At 37.3% G+C, this 26,321-nt stretch overlaps 3 protein-coding genes across 5 annotated transcripts in view; 2 read left to right on the forward strand and 1 right to left on the reverse strand.

Moving 5' to 3' along the window:
* The window catches only part of LOC132916557 (E3 ubiquitin-protein ligase MYCBP2), a 263,362-nt gene extending 253,170 nt beyond the window's left edge, over window positions 1–10,192 (reverse strand). Inside the window, exons 1-30 of the mRNA XM_060976662.1 lie at window positions 9,662–10,192; window positions 9,083–9,146; window positions 8,762–9,001; window positions 8,544–8,697; window positions 8,251–8,453; window positions 7,857–8,174; window positions 7,610–7,777; window positions 7,259–7,477; window positions 6,978–7,179; window positions 6,508–6,900; window positions 6,216–6,381; window positions 6,079–6,161; window positions 5,873–6,004; window positions 5,594–5,791; window positions 5,317–5,513; window positions 4,966–5,218; window positions 4,445–4,888; window positions 4,244–4,371; window positions 3,945–4,171; window positions 3,684–3,864; window positions 3,436–3,622; window positions 3,237–3,371; window positions 3,021–3,163; window positions 2,318–2,953; window positions 1,973–2,240; window positions 1,617–1,903; window positions 1,209–1,534; window positions 1,016–1,116; window positions 733–942; window positions 438–582 (exon numbers count right to left, since the gene is read on the reverse strand). Of these exons, the coding sequence (XP_060832645.1) occupies window positions 438–582; window positions 733–942; window positions 1,016–1,116; window positions 1,209–1,534; window positions 1,617–1,903; window positions 1,973–2,240; window positions 2,318–2,953; window positions 3,021–3,163; window positions 3,237–3,371; window positions 3,436–3,622; window positions 3,684–3,864; window positions 3,945–4,171; window positions 4,244–4,371; window positions 4,445–4,888; window positions 4,966–5,218; window positions 5,317–5,513; window positions 5,594–5,791; window positions 5,873–6,004; window positions 6,079–6,161; window positions 6,216–6,381; window positions 6,508–6,900; window positions 6,978–7,179; window positions 7,259–7,477; window positions 7,610–7,777; window positions 7,857–8,174; window positions 8,251–8,453; window positions 8,544–8,697; window positions 8,762–9,001; window positions 9,083–9,146; window positions 9,662–9,756 (6,503 nt within the window). The 5' untranslated portion in view covers window positions 9,757–10,192. The remainder of the gene's footprint in view (window positions 1–437; window positions 583–732; window positions 943–1,015; window positions 1,117–1,208; window positions 1,535–1,616; window positions 1,904–1,972; window positions 2,241–2,317; window positions 2,954–3,020; window positions 3,164–3,236; window positions 3,372–3,435; window positions 3,623–3,683; window positions 3,865–3,944; window positions 4,172–4,243; window positions 4,372–4,444; window positions 4,889–4,965; window positions 5,219–5,316; window positions 5,514–5,593; window positions 5,792–5,872; window positions 6,005–6,078; window positions 6,162–6,215; window positions 6,382–6,507; window positions 6,901–6,977; window positions 7,180–7,258; window positions 7,478–7,609; window positions 7,778–7,856; window positions 8,175–8,250; window positions 8,454–8,543; window positions 8,698–8,761; window positions 9,002–9,082; window positions 9,147–9,661) is intronic.
* A 492-nt stretch (window positions 10,193–10,684) lies between these two features.
* On the forward strand, window positions 10,685–14,964 carry LOC132916546 (RING finger and SPRY domain-containing protein 1-like). 2 transcript variants are annotated; one of them, XR_009660121.1, is made up of 13 exons: window positions 10,685–11,017; window positions 11,088–11,268; window positions 11,378–11,703; window positions 11,836–12,001; window positions 12,091–12,273; window positions 12,344–12,410; window positions 12,497–12,637; window positions 12,738–12,853; window positions 12,929–13,076; window positions 13,172–13,385; window positions 13,501–13,761; window positions 13,843–14,011; window positions 14,092–14,964. XR_009660121.1 is itself a non-coding variant. In XM_060976644.1 (12 exons), the coding sequence occupies exons 3-12, from the start codon at window positions 11,489–11,491 to the stop codon at window positions 13,928–13,930; spliced, it is 1,599 nt and encodes a 532-aa protein (XP_060832627.1). In that variant the 5' UTR covers window positions 10,685–11,017; window positions 11,088–11,268; window positions 11,378–11,488; the 3' UTR covers window positions 13,931–14,964. The 2 variants fall into 2 exon arrangements, 1 of the variants encoding a protein (XP_060832627.1); XM_060976644.1 differs by having other exon boundaries at window positions 13,843–14,964.
* Window positions 14,965–15,227: 263 nt separating this feature from the next.
* LOC132916540 (serine/threonine-protein phosphatase 4 regulatory subunit 1-like) overlaps window positions 15,228–26,321 on the forward strand; it is a 150,324-nt gene continuing 139,230 nt past the window's right edge. For both annotated transcript variants that reach the window (XR_009660120.1, XM_060976633.1), the window contains exons 1-2: window positions 15,228–15,278; window positions 15,362–15,406. Coding sequence is in view for 1 of the 2 variants with exons in the window: in XM_060976633.1 (XP_060832616.1) it covers window positions 15,272–15,278; window positions 15,362–15,406 (52 nt within the window). In the remaining variant the exon portion in view is untranslated. The remainder of the gene's footprint in view (window positions 15,279–15,361; window positions 15,407–26,321) is intronic.

The following is a 26,321-nucleotide window of genomic DNA, read 5'->3' on the forward strand; positions in this document are numbered from 1 at the left end:
AATTTACGATATATCGTCATCGAATCGATCATCGGTTATTTTCAGTTGATCGCGTGCAAACGTGAATGCTACCATGTCGATTAATTTTTCCGTAATAGAATAGCACCGATTCATAAGCTGCGTTTCAATAAAGCAATTATAACCGGAACTCAACGAAGGCGATTCATTTTTTATGAATCCGTCAGTCGATTCGCTGTTTGATACGCAGTTCTAGTTGAACGTTTCGATAGAACTGACACGGAAAAGGAAGTAACACGATAAACAAACATTTTCTATTATATTAACAACGAAGGATTTTATTCGTATCTTCTGTGTTCGTTTTACTTGATAGTATTATGTGAAAGACATTATGTTACCAATAAAGGCATTACTCCTTTTTAACGTCAGTTCTTTGGCGAGTGGTTGCATAAAATAAAGCGTTATGATTCAGCACTTACCTGAATGGAAGCACACCGTCGAGCGCCTGGAGGACCGTAGGAGGTGAAGCTAGAGCGAATCCTCGTCCAAGTAACGTTGAGTGTGCGGAGAAAATCCTCTTTGCAGTTTCTTGCATGAGTTCCAAATCCTCTTCCACTTCTTCGTCTGAAAAGGTACAGTCAAATTCATTAAGTAACGAAACAATTGTCAAATACGATTGTATATTTCAAACTACGTATGCATGACGGAAAAGAACGTTAATTCTCTGAATTATATGAAAGAAATATTATTACGATTAAGATAAGTAATACGTACTAGACAGGGACGGTAACGGAAGATTTCTCTTCATGAGACTCGCGGCACAGGCACCACCAAGAAATGATAATTCAATTTCCAGGTTTTTCAAACCATTTCCCGATGTTATCCATTCGTATCCAATAACCAGACATTTGAATCCGTATGTAACTGCTCTGTCGTTCTTCATGTAATCGGAAGCGGTTTCCAACGAAAACGTAACTTCATTTCCTGAAATAATAAATAAATCGATTGATATCGTTTAAGCATGCAACTGAAATTATTCTACAAAACGATCGCTTACCTGGTAATACGACCGCGTTTTGAGGCCATTGACTTGGTACATTACTCAATTTATGCAATACAGGCCAATGTAGGGGTACATCTTCTGTTGATATGCCTATCCTAAAAATATATATATATCCTCAAAATAGATAATATTACGTAATTGTTTTTCGCTGTGAAACTTGTGGACGATATGAATTAATTATGCTTACCCCGTAAGAGAAGAAGAGATTTTGTTTGGAATATACAATTGTAAATAATCTTCTGGTTGAGCTGTGCCGCATTCTGGTGTGAATTCGATGGTTAACCACTTGACCGTTTCTGGGAAGGTGACCTTATAGCGAGACACGGTAGCAGGTTTATAAGGATGATCGCTTTCCAGCCAAGTATAATGATGACTAGAAGTAATGGGTGTGGAAACATGAGATTGAGCTTCACTTTCTTGGGATATTTCAGACGATCCCATTGCAGACAGCAGGTTAAGTGCCGCAACATGGGGTAACATTTCTTGAATTAAAGTAAGAATTTGTACACTACTCTATAAAAAAAAAAAAATAATTTGTTAAAACCGGAACGGAAAATAATAATAATTAGAACAATTACAAGATTGTTAGTCTTACCCTAGGGTCCGATGTAGTCAGAGGACTTATATGTGCCATAACCAATGGTAGAAGAGTTGTCACAAATATCGCATTTCCAAGAACTTCAGTAGCTACCATTTCTTCCGCCCTTTCCCTAGCTAACGTAAAAATTTCGTTTGATCTTTGAATAATTGTAGCTGTCATAGCAAGAGCACATTTTCTTGCTTGCACCTCAACCATTGCTTTACTTGTATGCTGACCGTCAGAGTCTTGGGGATTTGAATGATAAAGTATGTGCGGTATTTGACCTCTGGTCTGTGTTGTACCTACACAGATAATATATGTTATTATTCCTATTTAAAGATACACAATATGTTTTACGTATAACAATGCACCATTGAAGCTTAAGGAGCAGGCCGTGAAGGTAAACGTAGTTCCGTCAGGTCCTTTAATGACGCTTAAACCAGCATCGCCATTACTTGTACGGCCTCCACGATTCCTCAGTCTAATAGCGTACTTTACATTTTCCTTAATGGGTACAGGTTTATCAAATTTTAACTCTACTATATCATTAACACAGTCATCTGGTCCGAAAGAGCCTCTTGTAAAATCCAAACTACTCCAACGTTGAGTGTGAGATGGATCATTGCCTGTGTTATTTTGCTACAACATTTACGGTACGATAATGTTTACGACAATAAAACAATTAGTTTTATACGAAAGTTTAAGATAATACTCACGTCGTCAAGTAATTCTAATTCATAGTCATACATTCCAACACCTCCATAAATACCCACTCCAGCGATAACGATACCAGGTCTGTCGACTGAAAAACAAATTGCATCTGGAGAACCATTACCGGTATTCCACGATCTTGTTTGATTTACTCGGGTAAATCTCGAAGGTGTAGTATACATAAGTCTGCCGCAGGCTGCTTGGAGTTCATCCTCGTTCCCACTAGATTGTGCCGCTAATTCAGCAATCACTCGCGCTAACAAATAGCTACAATGAAGTACCAGTTCCGGCAGTGATTGTGTCTTTTTTCTACAAAGACTTTTCTTCACTGGAACTAGAATCAAATCTAATAGTCTATCAAGAACCTCACGAAATGACCAGTTTAATGGTTCTTTGCCAGAATTTTCCACTTGAGATTTATGACTAATTTGTTCGACTAAAATTGGGTATTGATGACTTTCGGTTGAATTTATCATTACTAAGCCCGTATTATCGGATGGAGTAAGTTGCCGTTTTATACTATCACTGCTATCCATGATGTTATTTAGAATTGGGAATGTACATCGAAGACGAATAGTAGGATTGCACAGTGCTGCTAAAACAGCCGATAACAATCGATCTTTTGCGGATTGCCCTTGCTCCTGTAAAATACAGTAAATTATATAATAAATATCTTTTAATTCATAAAATTGCGAAATGTATACATACTCTGTCAATTTCTGATAGTAGCTCGCATAGACATGTCCACTTCAAAGACGCTGTCGGATAAAATGCATGATAACAGGCTACAAATGTTCTGTGACATTCGTCTAATATACTATTTGTCATCTTACTATTTATGGCACTAGGACCTATACAAATTATTTCATTATAAAAATGAAAAACAATATTTAAAATAAAAAATTGTATTACACGTAAACTTACTTTTGCTTAGTCGCGTCTTTCCTTTGCTTTTCGTATTTAATGGTATAGTATCGGATAAAATTTGATGTAACAATGCACGTACTTCACCAATACATTCTGCTAGTCGTACTGATTCAGCTGGAGTTTTCTTTCCCACTACAAGCCATTAACATTATTTAAAAATAGTATTTAAAAATTTGATATAAAATTCACTACATACCTTGATTAGGATAAATCTCATTGATGTAGGTTCTAAGTAACCGTAAACTAGCTTTACTAATGTAAACTAAACGTTCCACTTCAAGGATTGCGTGAAATGAAGTGGCATGAGCTATGGTATCATTTAATGTTGCTTTTAATGTATTCCAACTCCACTGAAGGAGAGATATTAATGATTGGAAACATTCCTAAAAAAGGGACACATTTATTTGAATTACTCTGCATTTAATATCAGAACTAGATACGTACTTTAGTGACTGTTCTGCTGAAATCTCTTTTTAAGACATAAACGGGTTCAGATCGATCTCTTTGCCTATTAGAAGTTGGATTATCGGGTGCAACAGTTCGATACAATAATTGTGGAATTTGACCGGCATTTACATCGGATCCATTATTGGATCTCTTCGAAGATTTAAAATAAAACATAACTCTAGTGTAAGAAACAATTAAAAAACATAATATTCATCATAAAATTACATTCTTTGGAGTAAAAAGGTTGTTTTTACTAACTGGTCTTCTGTTGTGACCATTCCTTGACCACCAGAACCACAGTCGCTAGAAGGGCCGCTAATTTTAGCCCACGCAACATACCATCTATTTGCTATAACAGGAACTGGTTCATAAAATAAAATAGAATATTTCTGTCTCGGTCCACATTCATATGGTATTTCCTCAGATTCTGATAGAAGCTCGCCATCAGTTTCTTGATCTCCTCCATCCAATCCAATATCAAAGACCTAAGATGATATTTAATATAACTCTTGGCATAATATCTCATAATATATTAAGACTATAATATTAGTACTTACTTTTATTTTTGCTATATATTCTCCTCGACCTCCAAACAATCCAAATCCTCCTAACATGATATCAGTGTCAGACATAAATCTAATAGCCTCGATGGAATGTGCAGAATATCCCCAACCGCCACCGTGGCCTAGAGATGCCCAGAATATATACTAAACAGATATTAAAAAATATTTATCTGTTTTCATCTTTTTTATACTCACTTTCAAATCTATTAACTGTAACAAAATCTTCACGACTATATGCTTTTCCGTGTCTAGATTGGTTATATTCATCTTCATCTGCTATAGAGAAATTTTCATCTTGTGCTTGTGTAAGAGTATCCAAACAACCCAATAAATGCATTGCAGCCTGAGAACGTGTTACAAAACAGTTTGAAACTACCGGTAATGCTAAACCTGTACTCAAAATGGATTCTTCCAATCCAGGAATTGTTCTAGCTTCTGTTGATATAATATTATATAAACTTATTTCACTATTTATAGGATTAAAAGTCCAAATCACGTTATACAGAGGATCTAAACACGTCGCACAATTACTGAAATCAACTTGATCTGCTCCACTGTAACTGTTACAAGTGCCATCTCTTTTGTTTATAACTAAACATTTGAAAGAATTTGCATGATCAGTTTGATGTGGAATTAAAACTGAAACAAGTTTTTATAATTAGATACATTTGGCAATGTAATAATGATGGAAATATAATTTATGAAAGAGGACATACTTATGCAATTTTTATTTGCCATAACAGTACTCCTTGTTAAACTAATAGAATTTATTTCATCAATTTTGACATAAGTTTGATCTCCACTTGCACCAATCCATGTTGCTCTTCTACCCCATTGTGGACCAATATTTGTAACTACATTAGGATAACAATGTCGGGGCTGTGTTCTATCAGGACGACGACTAACTTGCGGAGAAGAATTTGATAGTTCATTTGGTCCATTCCACCAATTTATGCCCAATTGTCCTTTCTAAAAAGAAAAAAAGTTAAAAGAAAAAAATATATATATACATATATATTGCACTGCTTTTTTTTGTTATCATGGATAACATGGTTCTTAATACAAACTTGATAAGCTCCAAATGTAAACACTTCCCCCTTTGATGTAAGTACAACGGTGTGATTGCTTCCAGCAGCAACTTGTGTTGCAATCCCTGGTAGCTTAACATGAACTGGACCAGCATGTGCTATCAAATCTCCTACACCTAACTGACCATATATGTTACTACCAAATGTATAAACTTCTCCATTTTGTAAGAGTACCACTGTGTGTAACACAATATAATGGTTAAACTTCATTCTATAAATTTACTGAAAGAACTTAATATACATTTTGAAGCATTACCTGTATGATGTAAGCCACATGATACTTGAACCACAGGACTTTCACTAGGTATAGGAACTCTAGCTGGTGATATACTAGCAATTCTTGCAGCATCACCTCGTTCAATGTCACTTCCGCTAATACCTTCCTCATTTATTAAATTAGTACCTAATCCTAACGCCACTTTCCCAGCAATTTTTTGAATCACACTTGGCCCAGCTACTTTGCATAAAATTTATTATTATATTAACCATCATAATTCAACTTAATTTTAAAATATATCATCTATTTTATACAGACATCTTTGATTATTCGGACCTTTCATTTTCAATCCATACTTCACAGTACTCGGGCCTGCTTTCGTTCTCTGTTTTTGCTTTATTTCTCCTAAGCATTTTTGTAAATATTCTCGAAAATTTGAACTTGATCTACCTACAATGTGATATAAATAATTTTTAAAAATGTTTGATTAATATTAGTTTATTAATTTCAAATCAAATTTTTACCACTAGTACAACTTTTCCTTGCGCAGGTGCGACAGCATCCACATTCCGCGCATCCACTATCCCCTTCACCACATCCACATTCCCTGAAAATACAAACTTTAATTTCTTATACTATATGTATGATTTACCATACGTACTGGCCTGGATTTCGATCTGGACGTATACTGCTTAAACATGATATACTATAGCCAGTGCATTCTCGGCATACTGTGCAAACCATGCAAACACGATGCTTCCATTGATGTAATCCTGGTGGACACATTTCTTTTGTTTCTTCCCATTCTTCAGTAGCTTCCATACCATCTAAACAGATATGAGAGTATTAATTTTCTTTTATATGTTATTAAGGAACATTAGAAATATATAATTTCTACATTGCATATATATATATAATTTCTTAATAATTCTATAACAGTTATATATAATTACCCTCTTCAGTTACTAAAAGTTCATCCTCTGCTGTACCTATTTCTACAGCAACTGAGGAGACATCTTTATTTATAGAACTATGAACTGTATTAAAATCTCTACCACATTGTCCTTTATTGTTAATTCCAAATGTATACAAATGTCCTTTGTTAGTTAACGCTGCAGCATGAGCTTTGCCTAATGAAACATGAACAACACAAACATCGCAGAGATCTGTAACTAATCCTGAAACCGGGTCACTATGCAATGTATCTTTGCCAAACATCAGCAAGGAACCCTCCCTTGTAACTAATGCAGTTGATCCATTATTACAGGCTGCATTCACAATAAACTGCCCTTCTACTTTTGATATCTTTTTTGGTTTAACTGGCTTAGGTTGTCGTCTAACTTTGTCTAAAAATAAAAGATATATGAAAATATATGCCAAAGCATATTATCAATTTCACATCATAAACTAATGATATATTTACTATTATCACCGTCTTCTCCGCGCCTAGCAGTCCCAGCAAATAAAACTGAACCATCTTCTACAACCATCACCATATGTTGACCATCATGACCAGCTGCAACATTTACAATCCTCTGTCTTCTTGGAAGTGTTACTTCTATCCATCTGTTAGACCTTGTATTACTTTTCATACCAAGGGAACTTCCTTTTCCACTATACAGAACCTTTAATATGCAATATAATATGCATATTTCAATGTCTCTATATAATTTTTGACATATTAAAAAACATTATATTGCTTACTTTTCCAGACATAGTTCTTAGTAACACAAATTCTTTTGCTGCAGTAAGTGTAGCTATTTCATCATCACAGCCTGGAAATAATATATGACTGGTTTGTTCTTCATCAAAAGCAGCGTATCCAAAAACATCTACACATTTTCTTGCCAATTTTAACGGCAATTCTGATGCGACTGTTACTGGATTACTTAATGTATTTATTGTTCTGACTACAAAACCATCCTGTTAAAACGTAAAACATAAAATTTATATAATATAAATAATATAAATATAATATAATATAAATAATATATATAATATAATTTTTTAGTTAATATACATTTTAGAAACACTAATTCAAAAGCAGAAACTAACATCTTTTCCAGCAGTTATCATTCCTAGACATTCACCATCGGAAAACATAACAGAGGATGACCAGTCACGACCTTCTAAAACGGCAATCTCCGTAACTGAAAGAGTTTCTGCATCAATAATTAATAACTCGCTTTGTTTCCTCGGTGTATATTTAAAATACAGCGTGTTCTAAAAAAAATTAATTGTTAGAAGAATATTTTTTATAGATATAATTATGCATAAAAAATTAATACTTAATTAAACTAACATTGGCATAACCAAGCCAACCCGTTTCTGTTGGATAAAAGTCCGCTTTATGAACATACACATGACCCCAAATAGTTCCTCCATGACCACTACCAATCTTCAATAATCCTCTACATGTATGCAGATACAGGTACTTTCCATCGCTCACAAAACTTCGTCCATTTAGCATTATATTATTTATCTCATTTGGTAACTTAAGCGTAGAAGTATAAATCTTAGCACACTTAGGAACTCCATATGTAATCCAGTCTGGCCGTACAAGTTTTCCAAGTAAAACAGCTTGTACACTTCTTTGCAAGGTTGTTAATACACATGGCATCTACAATATATAAATTATAATCTCTGAAAACATAGAAAAATATTCTATAGTATTACGAATTTTGAAAAGGATTTACTTGAATATTTTGAATTGCTAATGCTCTTGGACACATGAGTAAAGCTGCTATTGCTGCCAACAAACGACCAGTATCTCCTCTAACAACCACAAGACTCAGTAAACATGCACAAGCGACTGCAGTCAAATGACTGCCATCATTGGCAGCTGCTGATTCTGGGCCGTGTGAAGTTGCAAGATCCAATAATAGATCAAAAAGTGGATCTACGAAAAAAAATTTAATATGAAGCTTAATATGAAGTTCATTATGAAGCAATAAATTTGTATGTGCAAATGTTGATTTTTGTATATTACCAATAACATCATCTGGTTCAGATTTAAGGCCTTCAGGAAGTTGTCCTTGTAATACATCCAACAATGCTGACAGTGCTTTTGTACACAAACCAGGTTCAATTGTTCTACTTTCTCTCATCAATGTAAAAACACTTCGTAAACCAATACCTACAATCTAAACATATTTGAAATTGTATATAATTCTTCCAATGTACATAATCTATAACTCTGATGGTTACCTTTGGTAAGCTCAGTAAAGTTGACATTCTTTCCTCATCATCACTTTCAGTATCAGTAGTTTCACAATATTCTGGCGAGGATGGACAATTATAATTTGATACGCTACAAACTTCATTTGTTTTAGCATGCCTCTCCAAAATAGCATTCCTGACGCTAGCAAATACAGCAAATGCAGAAGCATTGCAGGATAATTCTATTTCTGGTGGATTAGTGTAATTTAAATCACCACTTAAGTCATTCTGTAAACATTGGAGGTACAAGTAATTCGCGTTACAAAAAAAAGAAAAAAAGATATAAATATAAGAGAAAGTTAATAATACCTTCTTTCTATCCCTTTTACGTACAGATTTATTTTTTTTACATTTTTTCCATTCTTCCTTATTTCTAAAAAATAAAATATATAATGTAACACATAAAACGCTTTATAAATAATATATTATTAACAATTTTTTATAAGAAACACATTTGCATATATAAAGTATTGTAAAAATAAACAAGAAAATATATTACATGTTTATTCTTTTTAATGAATGACTATAATTATATGTTTTTGCATATTATCATGTTACATTAGATAGATAATTAACAATGGATAAATAATTCAAAATATCAATCACAAATTAATTTATAAATTAAGTCATTTACTTCATCTGAAACTGTCAAACTGATAACCTAACATACAGTTTTAATAAACAAACAATTTTAGGTTATTTTAAACATCTACGAAAATCATGATATAATTTCGTAGTACGATAACATTGTATGACATATTTAGAGAAAACAGGAATGGAATTATCAGAAATTTTGTTGGAATTATTGAGTTTGATAAATGACAGATGAAGTCACCGCCAAAAGCGTCAAGTAAACAAAGATGAAAGGAGGTTATACGCATTTCGTACCTCTGTGCTTCAGCAATACTTTTAAACAAATCGTAAAAACATTTCATGTAATTCTCCGGTTCAGGCAGCAATCTTTCGTGATCCCCGGACACCATGTTGTACACAAAATTTTCAACGTCCAAATCACCAATTCATTTTCGTAATACTATTGATCGTTGACATTCTCTTGCCTTCTCCATGTGATCGCATCGCACGATTTATAAAAAAGGCCATTCGACGATTTCTAACAAAGTATTTATTTATTTGACTTACGATTTTAAATTCACATATATTAAATAATTTAACGGCATATTATTTTTATAATATTCGAAAACGACAAAAGATTCGCTTCTGATGTATGTTAAGAAATTCGTCTTAAAAGTACCAGACAGACCGCGACTACTTTGCGACTTCGACTCTTCGATATATGTTATCACTTTAAAGCAGATTATCATTCGATATGGCGGCTACTTTTCAAATAACCTTCCTTTCATAACTGTAATTTTATAGAGTGGTTTATTGGCTGAATCCTACATTTATTAAGATATTTACAAATATAACGAACTTCATACAACTTTATTGTATGTAAATATAAAAGGATACATATAACTTTTATATATTCATTTCAAAATAAAATATTTTTACAATATTTATATTTTTTGTTTATATGACTTTGTGAAATAAGGAGTATCTTTAAAAGATAACGACTTTCTGTTCAAAAATTTTTTTTATTAAATAATATGACTTTAGGTTATATGAATAAGAGTATAATTATTAAATTTGATTTTGTTATTAAAGCATAAAAAGCATATTCTTATATATGAAAAATCTATATATATATATATATATATATATATAAGTTTTTCTTAACATTAATTCTGGAATATTATATATTTATAAAATGTTTACGTTATTCAGTTAATGTTGTATATGTTACGTCCAAAATTTGTGTTGTATAAGATTGTATTATATAAGAATTTCCACGTTCATATATTTTTTCAGTATAAGAAAATAATTAACATATAGATAAATGTTTTACCGTATGTGAACTTAATTAAGTAAGCGTTAAAAAGATATACTGACGTAGAAGTCTTATCTCATATATGATTTAGAATTGATCACCTCACGTAAAGTATAGTATAGTATGTGTATCCTGTTATGCTGAGAATACTGTTTTGAAGATTATTGAGGACATAACCTAAGGGACACGATTAAGAGTGCAATTACGTATAAATCTATATTTTATTGGAAAAGAAGCACGATGAATATGATTTTATAAATAATTTTATAAACGGATAATCAAGGAAAATTGCTGAAGAATTGTATAGCTTCTTTCTATTCCGATAACAACATAACCAAATGACAGCCCTCAAGCACGTATGTAATATTTACACATATACTTCGATAAATTATTTAAAAAATTGTCGTTAATATTTTTTACTTATAGGCAGATTATTTTAACAAATATATAACTATAATTGTAGACTGATTTTTGCTTGTTACATATCTTGGTTGGAACTGCATTTATCTATATATTTAACAAAAATGACAAGAAAAAACTACAAGAAAGTAAACAAAAATTTTAGTTAATTGTAATGAAGGAACGTGATTCATGTGATATATTTTTAGTATGTATCATGATAAAGTTCTTTGTTATTTGTAAAAAAATTTAATGTTTACAGATTTGTACACATATGTTATAAATATTGTTATTTTAAAAAAGAATATTACTTTTAGTTACATTGGATACAACATTTAATAATACACAGGTCACTTGATTGTGTAAATATTACTTAGAAAATACATGTGATAGAATATCTTTAAAAGTATCATTATAAACGTGTGGGAATGGGTAATTGCCTGTGTAAAGATACACCAGAAGAACTTGAAACATATAATAGACAAAATCATGCAGAGACTGAAAATACCATATTACCAGAATCAAGTGTTGGCACAGTTGCATCTGGTGATATGAGCACTACAACTTTTAAATTTCCAACTTCAGCTAACATTGATAAATTGGTACTTGAAACTCTTGGAGTAATTGGTTTCCTTGTTGATAAGTGAGTGTTACATACTATAAAGTATGTTACCTTATGTAATTATATTCTAATGAGTATTATAGCTTATATGTAAGTATAAGACTGTTATTAGATTTATTAATTAATAATTAATTTATTTTTATGCATATTCAGTGAACAAGAGCCACCACCTGCAATGTCAAAATTACATGCTATTGCTGATAAAGAAGATGGATGGATACAAGTTGTAAGTTCAATGGTTAATGTTATTCCTATGCATAATCCATTAGGTCCTTCAGTTATCACACTTCTATTGGATGATTGTCCATTACCATCAAAGGTATAATTTTACTTTTATATGTTACTTATTGATGTATAATGTGCTATATGTGATGTATAACCTGTGCTATAGGTTTTTTAACTTTTTAGGAATTGGTTCTACGGTTGTCACACATGTTTCAATTATCTCAAAAACTTGGAAATGTACAGACTAGTGCAACTCAACAACGTAACATCTGTGTGGTATTGGGTTGCATAGCAGAAAAGTTGGCTGGCCCAAGTAGCATTGCTATATTATCTGATGAAACTTTGGATTATCTTATCTCAAGCATTGTAAGTATAATTAATTATATGCATATAATTTGTTTGAAAAATTTCATTCATGATTTATATGTTATTTTAGAAAGAAGATATTGATCCTTATGTGGTGTTATATGCATTAATAGCCTTGGAAAAATTTGCCCAAACTAGTGAGTATTAATTCCAGTAATTTGTACAAATAGCGGTATTTTTATTAACTTACATTTAATAAATCGTAATGTTTTTACTTCACTAGGTGAGAATAAAATAACTATAAAGAAACGTTTAATGGCAGAAAAGCCAAATCCATTGCTAGAATTGGAAAAATGGGCAACAGAAACTCATTATATACGTCGTCAAGTAGGTTTTTGTGCGCGATGGTGTTTAGACAATTTACGTAAGTATTAAAGTGTGTAATATCAAATATTAAAGCATACGTGATACGCATGAATAGCAATGGAAATTACATAAATATATACATATTTTCATTATTCTAGTTGTTATGGAAGGTAGAAAGTATTCTCACGATTCAGTTGATACAACTGGTATCAACGTAATGTTAAACACGAAGGATGTAAGCGAGTACCTGAAAATATCGCCTAACGGTTTGGAAGTAAATTTTGGAAATATACTATATTGGATAATATTTACGTAAGGCTTCCTGTTATACTTTTTATTGTATTTTTAGGCTCGGTGTGATGCATATTCATTTGAAAGTGTGAGATGTACATTTCAAGTAGACTCAGGAATCTGGTACTATGAAACACTTGTTATAACTACAGGTGTAATGCAAATTGGTTGGGCTACAAAAGATAGCACGTTTTTAAATCACGCAAGTTTTTACATCCTTATCGTAACATGAACGATTACGATGTATGGATTATTTTTGCATATTTTATTTTATTTTATTTTATTTTATTATTGTAGGAAGGCTATGGTATAGGTGATGACGAATATTCGGTGTCTTACGATGGTTGTCGCCGATTAATTTGGTATAACGCAGACTGTGAAAGATATCCTGATAGACCGTGTTGGAAAGCTGGTGACATTTTAGGTTGTTTACTGGACTTGAACAAATTGGAAATAATATTTTCTATAAATGGTGTGCGACTAAGACCGTGTGTTCAAGTTTTCAAAACAGTACGGTACGTATTCTCTGTCTGTCTGTCTGTCTGTCTGTCTGTCTGTCTGTCTGTCTGTCTGTCTGTCTGTCTCATCTGAATAAAACATTCTTATTAATGGTCATCCTAAATATTTTAGGTCAGGATTTTTTGCAGCAGCCAGTTTTATGTCGTTCCAACAATGTCTTTTTAATTTTGGGAATGTACCCTTTAAATATCCTCCTACTGATCGCGAATATCAGAAATTTAACGACCACGCTACTTTGAAGCCTGAAGATAAGGTTGTGCTTCCTAGACACATATATCTAGATCAATTGAGGAAACTTAGTGTTAGAGAGGATTCATGTACATTGTGTTTTGACCAAAGAGCTTCAGTAAGATTGGTACCGTGCAATCACAGGTATCCTATATAATTCTTTCATGTATCTTAATCCTTTTTTCATGATATTAGCATGAAACGTAAAAACGAATACTATTTCAGAGGATTCTGCCAAACGTGTTCAAATCAACTGATAGAGTGTCCAATGTGCAGAGCTACAATCGAAGAAGTAGTCGCCGATAACACATGACACCACACGAGTATACCGGCATTTTTTAATACTCTTCCACTATCTTTCTCATATTGTATGATTCTCAGGAACTGCCGCGAGGTAACCATAATTGCATGTCATGTGTATCACATATTAAATATTGTTGTAATGTTTTATACATTTCTTTTCTTACAATACAGTATTTTAAATCAAGAGGACTACAAATCAATCACAGAAAGAAAAATTGTATTTAAATATATCACTCCTCTAAGATATGTCATTGTGAATGTTACATTCATATATGTAGATATAACATACAAATTATCATATTACAAATTCAAGTTACAGAAGAATATCATCTTATATCTACCGGCTGTGCAAATTACTTTCCCTAGGTTTTACCTAAGAACATCTTACATCTAATTAGATGTTTACAGTAAAATAGCGAGATAAAAATTTAAATATTTTTTTTACTCTATACACATTAGAAAAAGAGATAAAATTTGCAATTTACATCTGAATTGCTACCAATGTTGTACATTTCCAATTTAATGTTTGTGACTGGTTCACAAATATGTAGACACTACTTTGTCTATGAACATAAAGTTCTCTTGTGTTATATTATGAAAGTCTGCATCATCTATTACTTGTCAAAACTGACAAGCAAGTAACTGAATTTGCGCTGTAATGTAAGATTGATTTTAGAAAACTGTAAAATATTATCTTGTAGCATATATGGAAAGAACATATTATATATATTGTATAAGTTTATATTATATTCTTGTGAAGATATAAAATGTTATCATATATATAACTTTGCAAAAGTTTCCTATAAGTTCTGGCGATTTTTATTCATCATCTTCCTTACTGTTTAAGATAATTCATTGTCATTTGTATATTAAAAATATATAAGTGACATGTCTCTTTTATATATTTTTTATTTATTAACTGCAAGATAATCATTGCTTTGCAATAATTATTCATATAATAATCAATATAATTGTGCAACTTTCGGTTAATATAATAAAAGAAATTAAAAATTTTGGAAATAAAAGTTTACATATCTCACTATATATACACATGTCTTTACATATATGAATATCCTACTTAAAATTTGTAGATTGTAATAAATTTCAAGTTAATTACTTGGCAATATCGCCGAACGTCGAAGATCTGCCATCGATTTGATTCTTGATTCAACACTTCTAAGTAACTACTTTTAAATAAGATGTTATAGCAATTTTTCAAATTGGAAGAACCGTTGAAATCAAAATTAAAATTGGCAATATCGATATGTTCACGAAGAATGTCAAGAAACGATCTCTCGATTTGGAATAGTTAAGCGCGTGGCCACGGGGACGCGTTGCAGTTTGTTACAAGATGGCGGGTGAGTGAGTGCCTGTGGATCGAACGAAGCTGCCCAAAAACACGAGGGATTTTCAGCTAACCCGTGGTGTTTGTGGGTTTCAGATATATCCTACATCCAGAAAGAGAACCTGGACGATTCTGACGAAGGTGAGTACTGACACGGAAATACATTTTTGATGATCGTAAATGTTCGCGGAAGGGGTCGAGTATTCGGCACGGTGGCCCCACCATCGAAGCATGCCAGTGTCTGGCGTGCATGGCGGTGGCGTGGTCGTAAATCCATGCCCGTCTAAGTACATTTTATCTTGCATAATTTTCGGCTTGGCCGGGCTTAAAAACTTCATTACCACGCATAACAACACGATTCAGACACCTCTGAACGGGTGTCACGTTTCAGTTACGACTGTAACCCGTATGTCACGCCGTGATTCTCACATGCGCGACCAAGTCATGAGAGTGCCTCGATGGCGTTTTATCGGTTAGGGGGCGCCACGAAACGTGCCGCGCTGTGTTTACCTCGACCGCAGGCTGAAAAAAGAAGAAAACAGAAAAAGGGCACGCGGTCGCTTTGCGTCCTCATGTATTGTTCCTATCCATTTTCGCTCCTTTCGCGATCCGCTCGAAACATCGTACGTTTTTCATCGTTTCTCCAATTTTTATATATTGCGATCGTTACTCTCGACTGACGACATATTACGACAGTTAATAAGTACACACATTGTCCTACCAATTCCTAATAGAATTTATTTTGATTGTACTTTATGAATAGATATAAGAATGCTCGAAAGAATGCTCTTTATATCGCCAATGTCTGTAATAAAAAAAATGTTTATTTAGGTACATCGATATGGGTTAAAAATAAATTAAAATTTTTTATAACGCCACAGTTTTGTAGTTTTATGCCTATGATATCGATACGTGTAATTTCTTTCGTATTCATCTAATAGTATTTTTGAAAACGGATTAAATTGAATGAAATAAAAGTATCCTGGAGGGTTCAAGTAAACAGAGTTAATGCGCGGTTATTCGCCTATCGGGGTTACTGATCTTTCGACTTCCATGTATTTACTAGTGCCATCTGTCGCATACAAAACCGAACCACATTATTAACTTTTAATAGAACTTTTCGTGTAGGATTTTCAAACTTCTGATTGTAAGCACATAATCGAAATATATAACCGAAATTTATAGCGTTTTGCACGCTCGATCAATAACCGATTTATCGACGATACACGTCGTGCGTGGATTTTAGATACGTTACAAAGCGTACGATGCGTAAATCCTTATCGGAGTCTGCTGGACCCTCTGGGCCGATAATGTCGGCGCTCTACGTATACATATAGGGCATCCACCTTTCTTTCTTTTTCCTCCTCGTTCCCATGCATACAACCATTCTCACCAACTGTTGCTGCTGACTAACTCGTAGTTGGTTCTAATCGACTTTATCAAACATTCCAGAGGTCGTTTATCAGCTTGACTCGCTTATATTTCCAAGCGCGACTAGATAGAAAAATATTTAAGCCTGTGCCCTTCGATCCTCGAGGCAACGACCCGATCCGAGATCGCATCGATCATGAGACTGTCACACGAATTCCTATCAATGAACTATTCTATCAATTTGAACGATTCATGAAATTTGTTCGGTTTTTTTCTCCTCGATCTCGCGGTGTTAGTCACGAACCTAATTAAATAATTCGTCTTATTTCATTCATACAATGATTCATATTCGGGGATCATTTAACGATTCATCTAGGATCCTGAGAAATCGTTACAGTAAGTGTTTATCGATTTAACCTCGCACAAGTTTTTTTACGTGAGTAATCCTTTGCAATTCATGACTCGTGTATCCTATTTGGTGACGTGCAACAGTAGCACGTGACACACCGCTTCCTGATTCATACTTCCGACTTGAGCGATCGTTCGATCATCAACTTAGCACACGTAGAATTTTTGTATGACTTTCGCGCTTCGCCCGCCTCGTTTTAGTCAATTTTGTCCGATTCACGTTTCCTCGAAAATCGTTTTCGCCGAATAACGTCGGATTAACTTTGACCATCGACGAAGGAAAGAATAGACGTGACATCTTATGGGATTCCGCATCTCATGCTCTGAAATACCGACCTCGAAAAAAATTAACATTTCTTACGCCCTCTACAATTTACTACGGCGAACATAGTAATTATGTTCAACTCAAACGTCGAAGACGATAAAATCAATAGTTAGGGAAAGACTTTCATTTGTTACATTCTTAAAGGAAAATTTGTCCCGCAATTGATAACAGCTGGCTGTGGTAGGTTACCTGTATCAGACAAATTTTTACCTTGTTTCTATATAGTATCTTCTGGTTTAAACGTATTAATATTGAACATACGCTCTGATCTCACAGAGATTGTAACTCAGAGTAACATTTAACTTTATCTTATATATTGGTCATATCAATATTTTCTTCTTTCTATGGATGATTTTTTTCTTAACTGAACATATTTAAGAGTAGCACGAAACGCAGTAAAATGTAACAATCATTTCAAGTTTTTATTATTCGATTCATTTATTTTCATCATTTTCATTTTATTATTTATCTATGGTTCAATAAAAAAAGGTGCTCGAATAGTCTATTAATTATAATGGAATTCGTCGAAATCATATTTACATTCAATAATCTATATCATAGAATTATATACGTATCTGTAATTTCATAGAAAAATTTAGTTTTAATTGTTACCATTACCAGCGTGGTTCTTTTATTCTATATTGAATCGATAATGTCGCATGTTGCACGAAAGGGGTAAGAGGGTCACCTAACCCCCCAAATCGTGGGATATGAGAAAACATAGCATGTCAGGTCTATCTTGTCTTTCGTCGGTGCCTTGACTTATTTCCGAGCGTCGATAACAATGGTTCCCGGCGTTCGACGTGCATCGTTCCGACACGATCGAACGAAACACGTTCGCCGAATTTTTCAAAGTCTGACATATGGCGATGACTACGCACGGGAGCCACGACGAGCGATAGTAATCAGTCGCGATTATGCAAATGATTCGGTGACTGGCTGTGACAGCTAGCGAGTCGGACGTTTCTCGGGTATCAATGAATCCCTCTTTTCATTCCTGCTATGATACATCATCGCGTTTACGAGTTGCCTCGAGATTCTTTACTAACGACGAAACACCTTTGAATTTTAGTACGTAAGTAATGTGTAACGGTCGAATTGACGGAAAATGTACTTTACGATCTCATTGAAAATTGTTTTTTATCTTCTAACTGGTATCTTTAGGTCATAAGTGACTGCATAATAATTTATGTCTGAATCGAATTAGGTTAATTAATTTCGGAGTATTCGATTTTCATTTTCTTCTATTCTACATTACGGTACGTTACATACGGTACCTATATGTAGATACTATTGACCTCTATCGTGTAAAATATAAAACAGGAATTAAATAAAGTAGACTGAAATTAATTGACTTAATCTAAACTCGTATAGGTAACTTACCATCCGATACTAATCGAGGATTAAACTCGTAGAAATGAATGCAACATTTCCAAACGATTTACAGCTTGTCTAAAGCTTCTCGTAGAAGGTATATACAGGATGACCGATCATAACCATAGACGCAACGAGATCGATCGAACTCCAACAGGTATGAGAGTTGAGCGAATCCTTGCGAAACATTTGCCGCGAAGAAAGAGAGCAGTCTATTTAACTGGCGCGTACGTTGCTCCCCATTCTGTGTTTGCGTTTATCGGCAAAGTGATCTCTTTCTCTCTTTTCTTTTTCCTTTCTTTTTTCTTTTCTGCCTGTACCGGTACGACGTAGACATCGAACGAAGAGGATAGGAAACGGATAAAAAAAGAAAAGAAGGGGAGAGCCATAGGACGAATATAGGTGGATATACAGAGAAACTTTAATTTCTTGGCATTGTGAAGAGTTCCTTGCCCTTTCAGCCTTTTCAGTTCGGTGGTCTGTTTTTGATAGGAGGCCACGTCGTCTAGACACACCGGGGGTTGCCCAGCTTTTATAATCGCAACGAAATGCACCCCTCCGTGCTCAACGCAAAAATACCGGTTTTTTTTCTCTCTGATTCTGTCTCTTTCTCTCTTTCACTCTATCTTTTCCCCACTCTAGCGTTGAATTTCTCTACCCCCTTAGCCTCGTCACCCCTTCGTTCCGTAGCGACGTGCCGCCGCGTTACATTAAAATGATTTATTCTCTTTATTAAATTCACATTCGAGGCTACGAGAGCACATTCTCGACTCGCGTGAATCGAATCTCGAGACCGGATGCAACCAACGATATGTGTCTCCTCCGGTGGCGGCGACCTGCCCGTGTGTCTCGACCGTGCACAGGATAGGCTTCCCTTTTTCTCGGTCGAGAGGGGTAGTCAAAGGTCACGGAGGGGCATAAATTTTTGTCCTTTTTATCCGAGAAGATACTGTATCTCGTTAGCGATCGTAACCGTATTTACTCTTGCACCATATCGGTTGCCTCGTTTAATCGTCGACGTTTACCCTCCGTTTATCTGCAGTTATGGATTGTTGGCAGATAATTCGTTGAAACGGATCGTGTTTGACTTGCACGTTGTTTAAGGATACCTTGAGACACTTTACCAAACGATAAGGTTGCTTGATTAGGATAAATACACGTTTAGGATAAATACGGTAATATACACGTTTTTAAGGCCTCTTACCACTACGCGTAAACCGCTTACTTAAAACTACACGTGCATCTTCTCTTCTCTATTGTTATAATGTCTAACGTAAAACGTTGGAACATCCCTCAAAGCGTATTGGTAGTTTGGTTAACTAGGAAATATCGAGCGCATCCAAACTACGTGATTCTAATTATTATCAATGAATATTTTTCATTGGACGACTTTTCTAACGATCGAAAAGTTCACTCGTTATTCAGCGACCGTCCAACGATTATCGAAACACCCCCGTACAATACATCGATCGAAATTACTAATATCGTAAATTAGGAAGCGTCGAGTACGTCCAAGTACCTAGGTGTAATTTACTATTACCGAAGAATTTTTTTGACAGGACGATCTAATCTGAAAATGTTCGCGATCCGCCTGTTCTAAGGCTGTGCAAATTCACCCCCTGTTCCGGCGGATGCGACGAGCAAGACGAGTGAAACGGAGCCGAGCGGTGGCGCCTCCTGTCGTCAGAACGGACGCTCGAATGGCGGCCCGATTATTACATGACATTCCTCGAATACCATCCAGACCTCCCTCGTCTCCGCCGGCAAGCAGAGGAGGCTCCTTCTTCTCCGTTCCCCGTTCCCCGCCACCTCCCTCTTCTGAATTTCTTTCTCTCTGTCTTTTACATCCCCATACGTGGCTACACTAAGCCTTCCTGTCTCTTTCTCGCGTCTATCACGTTCTAGAGAACCGAGAGTAGACCTCCTAAGAGGCAAAAGGCTTCGGGCTCCAAAATAGGCCCGCGATACGAATGATAAAAGCACCCCCTTCTGCCTTCCTCCACAGGCCACTGCCTCCACCCACGCCATCTCTTCCCCTCGACAGCCCCTCAGCCCCTCTCACCGAGGCGTCTTCGTTTCCTTTACATCCTGCCGTCGCGGAGGAAGCACGATCGAGAATCAGCCGCGCCCTGTCGAGAGGGAAACACGCCCGGACCGCGATATTCCGGCTCGACGATTCCGTGAAAAAATGGCCGTAGGATCGTACAAGAGGTTAGGAATCTTCGTGCCGCGACGATTCCTCAACGAATCCTCTTTCTCTCCTTTTAATTCGTGCCTTTCCACTTTTACGATATTTTTGAAAAAATCATAGAATCTTTGTTACGTCGCGATCGATTCCGAGGGTAATGTATCTTCGGACAAACAGACGTTCAATCGTCAGTTTGATCGAGTTTAATTATTACGAGTAGACTATTGTTCAAGGTTAGCTTCGTTCGACGAGCACGATTTTTCTTAATCGTAATGACGTTTTTTTTTTTTTTTCGTAACGATTAAGGTGATGATAAAAGACCAAACGCGTTAGAGCAAATAGACGGCAGCAGTGACGACGACGACGACGACGACGCCGGACGCGGTGGCGGTTGCGAGCTATACGATCGATTCGTGGCCGCCTTCTATTGTCGTTGCCTCTGTATGTAAGGGTTTGCAGTAACCCCCGGAGAAGGACGTTGGCTGACACCCCGTTTAGAGAAAGGGAAAAGACAGCGAGAGAGAGAAAGAGAGAGAGAGAAAGTGGTGGTAGTAGAGATAGTACGATTCCTCGTAAGCCACGAGCGAACCCATTCATAAAGACGGGGCCGTGACTAACGAGTAAGGAGAAACGAGCGCGAGCCTGCGTCTCTCTGTCTTCCCTTTCGCCCTCTTTCTTTCTTTACTTTCATCTTCGGCCTTTCTCTCTCTTTTTCCGTATCGATTTCCTTTGCTCCATCGGCTTCTTTTCTGTCGGGTGTTATTGCACCCGGTAACGAGTCGAATTTTTCCCTTCTTTCCTCTCCTCTTTTCCGTTTCCTGGTTACTCTCTCGCGCTACTCTTCCACCCTCTCCTCTCGTCTCTCGCCGCTTACCCCCGCGATTTCACGCTGGTGGTTAATTAAAAACGCTTTGCCGCGACGAGATCCGCCGACGAATTTGATAAACGAGCCCACGCTTCCACGAATCGATCGCGAGACCGTGTACGCGGAAAAAAAGAGGAGAACACGCGCAGAAAAAGTCACCCCTTGCTTGGATTTATCGATCGGAATGGATTACACGAGGTTGGGCAGGCGCGCGCTCGAATTCGATTTCCCCCGGAAGCGATCGGTCGCGGCCCTTCGTTCCGTCGCGGTTTTTGCGGCACGTCACGGGAAACCGTTGTTGCGTTACGTTCGTCCGCAAGAAACCGTGTAAATTGTAGGCACGCAACGGGCGGTAGAAAAGAGGACTCTCGCGAAGCGATGACAACGAGCAACGTCGTCAACCTTTCTGGTCTTTGTGCGGACGCTTCCGCGTTCCATCACGTGGATCGACCTCCGGGAAGGACGCGACATCATCGATAACGACCGCGATGGTGCTAGGTTCTTTTTCATCCGTCTCGTTCTCAGAGAAGAAGCTTCCCAACGTCGTTGTGATGGCATTGTTCCGAGCTATCGGTAACGACCGGAAGATTCTGCCTTAAAAGCGGAGTAAGTCTTCTCACCGGTGGCTGACTCGCGGTACATAGATGGCAAACGAGCGTGTTTTTCCTCGCGTCGCGATAGCCCTGATCGCTGGATCGCCTCCTTCTCTTACCTTGTATCGCCATGTTTTCTTGTATTTGGATGGCGAGAATGTCGCACGCTGTCGAGCCACTTAAGAGACTGTTTAAGGTTTTTTTTCGGTAATCCACGGTTCGAGAAAGAAGTTTTCAGAGGGCGGTTCCGTGGGATAGCCAGGAAGATAGTAGGAACGCGAAACGTCTTACCTGATCGGGCAATATCGAGATAACCCTTCGAGAGGGACTTTATTACGACGCTAGGGAAAGTTTTGATTGGGTTACAAAACTCGTTCGCTGAGGGATCGATGGATACCTCGGAAACGGAAAAGCTCGATGTAAACGCAACCCTCCTCTGGCCGCTACGTCCTCTTCCGTCTCTCCTCGTCCTCCGGCAACCCCGGCCTTGGCCCAACGTTCGATGGAAACCAACAGCCCTTCGCTCGCTTTCGGCCATTGCACGGGGGAACAGAAGAGAAAAGAAAAAAAAAAAAAAACAGAGGGCGAAAGAGGAAAAAACAATCTAGCTAATTTTTCTACCGCATACAAGGGCACTGGGACAACCACTGCGAGACTAAAGCGTCACCCCACCTTTCGTCCATTCAGTCGTCCTTCAAAGGGATCAAAGGTACACGTCCAACCTTTATCTCGCTGAAATCGTCGAGCCACGCGTATCTACGAAAGTACTTACTTTCGTAGCATCAGAATTTCCTTTCCGCATTGTTTCTAATTCCCTCGTTCTCTTTCGCCGTTACTTCTCCGTTTCTACCTGTAAACTAGCCAATTCGTTTCTTTAAAATCGTTTAAACTTTGCACGATAATTTCCAATTCTCCGTCATTGAATTTTATTCTTTGCCTATGCCTCCTCCGTAGTCCGTCTTGTCGCACCCTCAGTATTCCACTTGCTTGCAGCCACACCTTGGTTGCATTTTACAGTTTCGTCTTCTTCGATGGAATATCTAGTTACCGATACGTGATCGCGTAATTATTACCGTATACGTGACTTTGGAGGATTGTCGGTGAACCTTATGCTCACGTAGGCGACTCGTACATCCGATTTCGCTATCGAACGAGCGTGCTGAAGAAACAAAATCGGTTAGCCAGGTTAGCCGGTTAAGGGACAAACCGGAGAGCTCGGGTGGTAGCTGGAATCGCGACGATAACGCGTATCGATAACACCGAGTCTATTCAAAGAACGACTAGACGAGGTGTTCCATTAATCAAATCTAAATGGTGGAGAATGGTAACGTAAATGCAACGTGAATGTAACGTAAAAGTACGGTCACAAGCTTAAAGTATAGGAGCGTGTACAGCTGGTGCGTTATCAGGTACCTTTACATGGGCAGGCAGGGAAGAAGGGAATAGATAACGAGGAAGGATGTCGTAACACCTTCCTCCTTGTCAGCCTCGGTTCCCTCACTGTTCTCTTCTCGTTCTTTCTTGAATACGAAAATAGGGACGCGACGACGCACACGAGCCGGCTTTTGTCTTCGTTTCCTTTTTCTCCCTTCGGAGCCGGTCGGCCGATTAGGCAGCGCGTGTAAATGTGGAAACTAGCTTCTCAATGGACGAGCCTGGCATTCTTCGCCTCTTTTTTAGGCACGTGTCGTTTGTGTGTCGCACATATATGCGTTCCACACGTGGGTGCGTAAAGTGTAAATAAAATTCCAGACGTTGGCGTACCTAACGGCGACCAACGACGTAGTCGAGGAAAATTCGTGTCTCGCGTTACTCTGTGGTGACGTGCGCGGCAGCACATACACGCTACGACAACGGAATTATCGTCGCGTTAAAGTTTTAATGGTACGGGTCTCTATACTGGTGTTGGTGGATCGCGCGAGAGAACGTCCCGGTATTTTGAAACGATGACGAACGTGGAAAACACGATCGGTCAAAGAGTTGCGAATAAAATACACCGGTGGCGGGCGTATTTCGTCACCGGGAAGTAATTACGTCACTGTCGGGCGCGTCGAGCTCTCGTGTGCCGCACAGGCAGAGAGAGAGAAAATCGATCGGCGCCGTACGAGTCGAACGTCATTTCATGTATTTTTAAAGCTTTTCCCCCCTGACGATTTAAGCGGCGGGTGGCAAGTGACGAAAGAGAGCCCGGACGATGGGATCGAGGTCAAAGCTCGAAGCGGCACGAGAAATTTCGTCCCTGGAATGTGCCGGTTCCCGCGCAATTGTTGCGACAATTTAACGCCGTTGTCTCCATCTCCTCCTTCGTTATCTCGCCAACAAGTTAATCTTTATAAATAGCTCGAGCCACGGTTATATTTAATCCTGACCCTCGTGGTCCGTGTTTCTGCGTTGATACCTCTCTTTCTCTATCTCCGCTTGTCTCCCGCGTCTTTAACGTTTTCTGGAAAATCGGAACGCGTTCGATAACTACGAGATTTTCTACGCTCCAGTGGGAATTTCTAAGACGAATGGAATCTCCGCTAAATCATCCAGCGGAAGGATAAGGTCGTGAATGACGCGAGATTGAACATTCATTAAGAAAGAGTAATTACGTGCAACGTCTTCGTTATACGAGGCAATAATTTATTAAAATTTCTTTGTGACCTTTCCACGATATCTGACCCGGTTCACCGAAATATCATCTACTCGCGGAACTAGCGCGCCTTTCTGAATAATAGAAGAGCTTCGCGCGAATATCCATCCATCCAACGTCCCAGCCGAAAGCCGTTTTTATCATCGTTACCGTTTCTCGCTTGCTCTCCTCACCGACATCGTTCCTCGTGGTCCTTCGGTTAACCTAAATTCAGACACCACTGCTAATCGATCGGCCTTACACGCTTCTCTCCCTCTTCTTTCGTTTTTTCTTTTATCATCCCTTTCTCGCGTTCCAGCAATACCGGCTTCTCTGTCGCTCTCTGTTGGCCAGAAAATTTCGCGCGATCGATCGATCCACCGTTCTAATTTCGATTCGGGGCTGTAGGCCTCGAGCGCAACCCCCGCAGGCCTTCCAAATCAACGTTACCTGTATGAATTTTATTTGACGAGGACGATCGTGTTTTTACGGTGTCGGGATCGGTCGAACCGAAGTCGATTCTCGGTTCACGAAACGTTTTCTGACGAGCGGACTAGAAAAGTCCACGCGAATTAATCTTGGAGCTCGACCGACAATAAAACCGGACTGTCCTTACATTCCTGGGCAGTGTGTCGCCCGCTATTTTAAGCCCGGAGTTTAATAAACTTACGTCTCTTAATTAGACCTACTTCTCTCCTCCTCTATCGTCTCTTCTCTCGTTTCTCCTGTCTACATCTGATTGGTAAACGGGTTGAACCAACCGCCTCGATCCAATCGTTATCTCTTATTGTTAGCGCGTACTGTTAAATGTTCTAAACATAACTTCAGTCTCTCTCAACTTTCGTGATATACCGTTTAAAACAATTACATTTCTATCGTATCAAAGCATGGATTTTTTATACCGATTACTCGTGTTCCTACATTTCTTTTTTTTTTTTCTTTTCCATGATAAAAATCAATTTTTATAAGAATATATAAGTAACTCCCTCTGCTCGTGTTTGCTTGATCGGTGCAATGAAACTGGATCTACTAGCAGTAATCTACTAATTGTTTCGACTAATATGCATGCGTTTTCCCACAGTGCCTCTACACGAATTTATCTTTATCCGTGTGCGTAGAGGAAGAACGTAGTTCAGATTTTTATATTACAAGAGCGGTTAGATACACCGTTGAGACGCGCGAGATTAGATTAGGGACTTACTTTTCAACGAGAAAAATTGTTCGTTGGGTTTTAATCGTACGATACGAAACGCGCGTTCTTTGGATTATTCTATTCCTTACTTTATTTTCTTCTATTCGTAAGGACGTAGAATTTCTT

This window comes from Bombus pascuorum, chromosome 2 (assembly GCF_905332965.1).
Source record: "Bombus pascuorum chromosome 2, iyBomPasc1.1, whole genome shotgun sequence".
Classification (NCBI taxonomy): domain Eukaryota; kingdom Metazoa; phylum Arthropoda; class Insecta; order Hymenoptera; family Apidae; genus Bombus; species Bombus pascuorum.

Bases quoted from the DNA above. Each gene is read 5' to 3' on its own strand.
- LOC132916546 (XM_060976644.1), top strand. From the start codon at position 11,489: ATGGGTAATTGCCTGTGTAAAGATACACCAGAAGAACTTGAAACATAT. The intron at 12,411-12,496 runs GTGAGTATTAAT...TTACTTCACTAG, and splicing joins GGAAAAATTTGCCCAAACTA to GTGAGAATAAAATAACTATA. The intron at 12,638-12,737 runs GTAAGTATTAAA...TCATTATTCTAG, and splicing joins ATGGTGTTTAGACAATTTAC to TTGTTATGGAAGGTAGAAAG.